The 6,767-nt window shown below is 40.3% G+C and overlaps 1 protein-coding gene across 1 annotated transcript; it reads right to left on the reverse strand.

Annotated features, from left to right (window-relative positions):
* Positions 1–787: 787 nt before the first annotated feature.
* On the reverse strand, positions 788–2,180 carry LOC116180155 (collagen alpha-1(XIII) chain-like). Its single transcript, XM_031500017.1, has 7 exons — positions 1,909–2,180; positions 1,761–1,860; positions 1,664–1,708; positions 1,537–1,617; positions 1,410–1,490; positions 1,256–1,336; positions 788–1,206 (listed from the first exon to the last, which is right to left on the reverse strand). The coding sequence occupies exons 1-7, from the start codon at positions 2,155–2,157 to the stop codon at positions 1,106–1,108; spliced, it is 738 nt and encodes a 245-aa protein (XP_031355877.1). The 5' UTR covers positions 2,158–2,180; the 3' UTR covers positions 788–1,105.
* Positions 2,181–6,767: the final 4,587 nt, after the last annotated feature.

The following is a 6,767-nucleotide window of genomic DNA, read 5'->3' on the forward strand; positions in this document are numbered from 1 at the left end:
CCAACCAACCCAAATTTACTCGGTAAAATACAAACCTATTGTGCAATTATAAGTGAAAATTTTAGTTTAGCGTAATTTTAATTGAAGTAGCACAGATCAAAGTAGAGACATCATTGATGAACCATTTGTTTTTAGCTTTCACTTACAATCCACTTAACAATAAACGCGTCTAGAAGAGATTTTCTCATTCAGCAATTATAAAGAGTAGAGTAGTATTCCATAACAGTCAAATTGCATTTTATACAAGCAGAGCCAATTTTCCGTAGCTAATGGTCTTTACGAACTTACCAGTGAAATTTGATCCTGATTATATGAGGTGTCCAGTTCGAAGATATAATTATTGTTTACTATGTAGAAGTTTAGAGCTCTAAGGCAAATACACCAAAGCGGGTGGACAAGCTCATTGGTCCTAACCGCCAACTGTGGTATTGATCCAAAACCCGCAAAACGAAAGAACACAAATAGGTATAATTGTTGTTACAAAAAGTGAAGAATAATACTTCCCCAAATTGGGAAACAAACAAAAATCCCAAAAAGAAAATCCCGTTTGATTAACTGTTATTGTCCTAGCAAATGCGCCAGGATGGAGAATCGGCCCCGGCGAAAAGCCACAGAAGTTGAAGCATGTTTCCACCAAAGCTTGTAAGTTCGTATGATTTGACAAAAATTGAATAAATATTGAGCCTAAAGAAGTTTCAATTCAAAAATAAGCACGTGCAGACAAAATCAAAGAGAAAACATTGTAAATTTTGTTAAAACTGATTTTCATTTGTAAAAAGGAACAGAATATATTCGAATAGTTTTAATACAGCCACAGATACATAATTATATACAAAATGTAAGTCTAAATCGTTACAGTCTACCGTATGAATTTGCAGAATATGTCGGCTAAGATAAGGACAAGACACCTGGTAATCGTCTGGGTTTCAGGAAGCCCGACGAATTTTAACCTTGATTGTCTTTAGGGCCTACGGGTTACAAATTTACTACCTAACGGCCCAAAAGGTTTAAGATGAAATTTAGCGCATTGTCTTTTTCAAGTGCACTAATTTATATCACGAATTATTAATATTCGAATATTAACCAGACATATTGTGTTGTTAGATCATTTATTATAAACTGCTGGATATTTATCAATTATTGCAGGTTCACCTTTCTGCCCTGGAGGCCCAACTTTTCCTTCTTTTCCATCAATTCCTGGTCTACCTGCCGGTGGAAATGTTATCGAAACAGTAAAAAAACATTATTTAAGTACCTGGAAAGCCAGGTATGCCTTCTTTTCCTGGAGATCCTGGTACACCGTGGTCTCCTTTAGATCCCGCCAGACCATCTACTCCTTAGAGTAAAACTATATTAGTACTTTTGCAATTTGTTCATTTCAATTTAAAAATCTGGCAAAGATCCCTTACCATTTGTACCTGCGTCGCCACGTTCACCTTTTTGACCCGGAGGGCCAATTGTTCCTGATTCTCCACGTATGCCAGGCGGTCCTACGGTAACATTATAGTATTGATTTCTCATAATCTAATGCTTTACCCGGTGGGCCCATATCTCCTTTTTCACCCCCTGCACCTTTGTCTCCGACACTTCCCTTGTCACCTTCGGAACCCAAATCACCTACACATAGGTGATTATGTAAATGTTTTAAACAAACTGATAATACCTATATCACCGCGTTCTCCCTTGGGACCGTCACTTCCAGTAGGACCTGCGGTAAGATGCTTATGACAAACTTATTCGGTATTTATGTGTCACGTTACCTCGGGGTCCTGTTGGACCCATTCCGCCTCGTGCTCCTGGAATACCTGGCGGGCCTGGGGGGCCTCTAGCTGTTGCGCGTGGATGTCTACCAACAGGGTGCTACTAAAACTAAGGAATACATCTGAATTGAAAAAAAAACATAATTACCTTTTGGATGCAAGCTGCCCCATAACAAATATCCTTTAAATATCCTTCCTCCAGGAGTAATTCTTTAATCTCCTTCTGGGAAACGCTGTTACTCGCTTCCTTTAGAAAGTCTTCTTGAAAATCGTTTTTTATCAGTTTGTACACGTAAAGTCCGACAATTGCTTCTACCAAACAAATAAATATCACCACAAATAGAATCACAACTACTTTGCCGAGCATGGCCGAAATGTTTGTTTTATCGGATGCCATTATAAGGCGTAAGTAAAGATGGAATTCCCTTCACGTATTTATAAATTGTTTTTATCTTACCACAAGCGTCATGAGGTCATGACATTTCAATAAATGCGCTTAAATTTGAATACGATAACGTTGGGTTTTCCACCACCACCCACTTGATTCTTATACTTGATACTTGACATTATATTTGTTTGCGAATTTAAAGAATTAGTAATAATAAAATTAATTGGAATCGCAAGGCGAACAATTTCTGGAACACAAGATGGCATAAGAATCCACGGGTGCTTTACCGTCATGAAGCAAGATTTTCTTCTTCCATAATTCGGACCGTTTCATAAGCATTTTTGCCTGAAAATGGCCAAAAAGTACTGAAAAGTACTTTCCGTTGATTTTTTGACCTTTTTCGAGGTAGTCGACGAATAGAACAATTGAAAAAAACATAACAATAAATAATAACAAAGGCTAAAAAGCGGATACAAATTTGTTCTCTATGACTTCTGCTCTGGATAAAGGGTACTATTTTCGGTTCTGAATAGTGAGAATTTATTGTTAGGTACATTTACAAAGGCAAGGTTTTTTTGCGCAATATGGCTCTTTGAATCCCAGAAAATGCCCTCACCTTTATCACACCATCTGGGGCCACTAAATATAGCTCTCTGATCATCGGACATTATGAAACAGGAGATCTATGAAACGACCTTTGCATTTACCTAAGTGTTTGTTGATGGAAAAATCAAATAACCAGCCCTAATGATTTCGAATGTTAATGTGTCGCTATGAAAGTGATAGAAAGTAAATATAACTCTCGCCAGGAAAGATTGCCGGTCAGAGCACACCTTGTGTCGATTTACAATCTATGTTTTTCTTAAGATGCGAGCGACTTCGGGAATACTATCGTGCCAATGTTGAACGAAAAGTCTTTTTGTTTAACATTGACACGATACTATCCCGGAAGTCGCTCACATCTTTAGAAAAACATAAATTGTAGACCGGGATCAAGTGTTCTATGACCGGAAATCTTTCCTGGCGAGAGGTTTAGGTAGGTACCTAACATATATCGAAAACTGTCATGTGGTCTTTTGTTTGCCACGCTAAATTACATCTTTTGTTATCATTAATCACAACTTTTTAGCATTCAATTTGTGCAAGACTTCTTTATTTATTTAACTACAGATCTCATCAGGTTATGGGCCCAGTAAACTTAATTACTATCGTCTGGGTTTCTGGATTCTGGATTACGATAGGAGGGTGAACAGTGTCCACGCGTACTTAGGCCTCAAATTCGGGCCCTTTGTACTACCTCCCTGACTAGGGTCGCCCGACCCCTCAACATCACTCAAGCCATCCCACACGTGAGATGAACCTTAGGACGCTGGAAGGGGAGGCGGCTCTAATCGTAGCCATGTCCGGCCAGGATTCCCCCAACATGGATCGTCTCAGTTGGACTAGAGCGGGACATTCACAGAGTATGTGGTATGCCGTCTCGTCGTCTGTGTAACATCCTCTACAAGATGGTGATTCCACCAAACCCATGCAGTGCATGTGCTTGTTTAGTTTACAGTGCCCAGAAAGTATGCCCACGAGTAACCTCAGGTTCTTCCTTGATAGCCCTGTACAAAAACGCGCCAAGCTACGAGATGGTCCTCTGAAGGCTTCTCTCGCATGGCGACAATCTAACATCAAGTTCCACCTAGCCCTGTGCTGGGTTTGGGTGTCTTGAGTTATTAGGTTGTTTACAGTTTTAACTGTAAGTGGAAGAGCCGGCTCTGGACCATAAAACGCCTGTTTTGAGGCCAGTCGGGCTAATTTATCGGCTTTCTCATTACCTTCCGTTCCAGCATGCCCTTTGACCCATACGAGCTCAAGGGTGTTGCTGCTTGCTACTTGCTCTAGTACGTGGTGACATTCGGAAACCATCCTAGAGGTAATTTTACAGTGACCAAGTGACTGCAAGGCAGCCCTGCTGTCACTTGAGATTCTGATAGTTTTGTTCTTTATGTTATGCATAAGAACTGTTCTTGCACTAAGCGTTAATCCTACCAACTCTGACTGGAATACAGTAGGAAGTTTACCTAGTGGTTGGGTGATATGGAAGTTCAGTTCTTTGGAGTAAATACCAGTGCCTGTACCTTCCATTGTCTTAGATCCATCCGTGAAGATGAATATATCTGGTTGGGATGCCATATTCTCATCAAAGGAGATGTGATAGTTTTTCCCTAATATGAATTGAGGAGTGAGTGAGTCCGATCTCCCCTCTAGGATAGGCACTCGCTTGATCGCCTCGCCCAGAATTCGGGAGTGGCCCCCCTCAATGCCTCTGCTATTCAACAACCCCTTATTTTTCAGACGCAGGAATGCCAGAATGGCCTGCTCTCTCACGTGGAGATCTAGTGGAGGCAGATCCAAGAGGGCCTCCATGACGGATGTGGGGGTCGTTCGCATCGCGCCTGTGCAGGCAAGGCACGCTAGTCTTTGCACATGATTAAGGAGTGCTACAGTTGTGGAGAGTCTGGTTCTAGGCCACCAGACAATTGTTCCATAACAGAACATAGGTCTAATCACGGCAGTGTACAGCCACAGGACAGCCTTCGGGGATGGTCCTCAAAGTTTGCCAATAGCGCGGCGACTTTGCCAGAAAGCCCTATTTGCTTTTTCGGCTTTAAGCTGGATATGTTTGCTCCAATGCAGTTTTTTGTCGAGTGTGATTCCTAGATATTTCACTGACTCTGAAAATTGGAGGTGTTTTTGGAATAGCAGGGGAGCTCGAATACCCTCTACCTTTCTTTTTCTTGTGAAGAGAACTAGCTCCGTTTTTGTCGGGTTGATGGACAAGGAGTGTTCCCTACACCATTCTTCGGTTACTGTAAGAGCTGATTGCATCAGTCTGCATAAAGTAGCCTCAAATTTGCCGGTTATAAGTATGGATATATCATCCGCATACCCCAGCGTATAGTAGCCACTGTCATTAAGGCGACAGAGGAGCCTGTTTACAGTCAAGTTCCACAGAAGTGGTGATAACACCCTTCGTCTGGGTTATTTATCAAAGAAATTTCGCAAGTTTTGATAGATAAAATAGAGGGACGTTTCAATTGGGTTGATTAGAAAGTCCAAGTCAAAATTCAGTTGAATGTAAATGGCTGTATGGCCATAGCGGAAGGTTAGTGAATCGTATGGTAAGGGGAAGGAATCGTCTTTTCAATGAGTTCTTTGGTATAAGAAAAAAAGGATCCTGCGAATTCGATTGATTTTCAGCTATGGACAGAAATCCAAGACGAGACCTGGAAGGAAAATCAAATTTTGGATAATCAGGAGAGACGTCATGTGTTGTTAAGAAGTTTCTCAAATAGTTTTACTCAGGATGCTCTCTAATTGGTCAGTAAAAATAAGCCCAACAAAACCAAGCAGGAGAATGGTCACGGTAAGGGCAGTGGGAGTGGTAACGAGTCAAAAAAGTTTGTCCCAAAATGTTACAAATGTGGCGAATTAGGCCATTATAAGGGGGACTCTAAGAATTCCAAGAAGTCCAACTCTGAAAAGAGTCAGGGAGGGTCTGCATTTGTTAGCCAATATCTTCAAATCTGTGGATTCCCCCAAAGGTTGGGTGCAGATTCCGGTGCAACGCAACATATGACCATGAATCGTAATTGGTTTTCTACTTTTGAGGTGTGTTTCTCAGAAAACTACGTTCCAGTCGGAAATGGCCAATCAATGAAGGCGCTTGGCAACGGCATTGAAATGATTGTCAATGGTAAGGCTAAAAAGTGGATAAAAATTTGTTCTCGATGACTTCTGCTCTAGATAAAGGGTACTATTCGGTTCTGAATAGTGAAAATTTATTGTTAGGTACATTTACGAAGACAAGGTTTTGTTTGCTCAATAGTGGTAACATCGGCGTCGACTGAAAGTTACATTATTGCTGAACATGACTTACAGATTACCTCAAACGTCATGTTCCGACCTTCCTGAAGAAAAACTGGATCGACGTCAATGGTAACTTGAAATCAGAATGGTGTGATGCATTCAGTAATGGAAAAATTGGCAGCTTGAGCATCCGAAAACGGAAGGAGGTCATAACTAGCCCGGGAGACCGGATCAACGCTGATATGTGTGGGTCTATGCCAGAAAAATCCTCAAAAGGAAGCTTCTTTGTCGTGTTCAAGGACGAGTATCGTTTAGTTTTCATACTAAAGGAAATATCAGAATAATAATAATAATCGTTTATTGATCAACAGAAGAAAAACTTCCAATAACAGATCAAATCCTTGAGAATTAAAATGAACATTAGAAAAAAAATGTAAAATTATAGCTATGTTAAACTAGAACAGCCTAAACAAAAATAAAAATGCGAATTAAAAAATGTCTAAGATATCTTTCATATGAGAGTTATGTATGTCACATTTGTCACAAATACTATTAAATACGCTACACATGTTGTATTGTAAATAGGAGAATTGATAAGAATATTAGAGTTAGGTGTAGTATGATAAAAAGTAGAGGACGATCGAGATGAAAAATATGGAACATGAAACTGCTGTTCTTGAAGAAGACACGCACAGTCAATTAGTTGATGGATGATCTTGAATAGGAATGTCACGCTGGTTCTGGTTCTTCTTTTATCAAGG

The sequence above is a fragment of the Photinus pyralis genome, unplaced genomic scaffold (genome assembly GCF_008802855.1).
Source record: "Photinus pyralis isolate 1611_PpyrPB1 unplaced genomic scaffold, Ppyr1.3 Ppyr1.4_LG1, whole genome shotgun sequence".
In the NCBI taxonomy this organism is placed as follows: Eukaryota; Metazoa; Arthropoda; class Insecta; order Coleoptera; family Lampyridae; genus Photinus; species Photinus pyralis.

Coding starts and splice junctions, on each gene's coding strand:
- LOC116180155 (XM_031500017.1), bottom strand. CDS start 2,157: ATGGCATCCGATAAAACAAACATTTCGGCCATGCTCGGCAAAGTAGTT. Junction 1,861..1,908: donor GGGCAGCTTGCATCCAAAAG/GTAATTATGTTT, acceptor TAGTTTTAGTAG/CACCCTGTTGGTAGACATCC. Junction 1,207..1,255: donor AGGCATACCTGGCTTTCCAG/GTACTTAAATAA, acceptor TTCCACCGGCAG/GTAGACCAGGAATTGATGGA.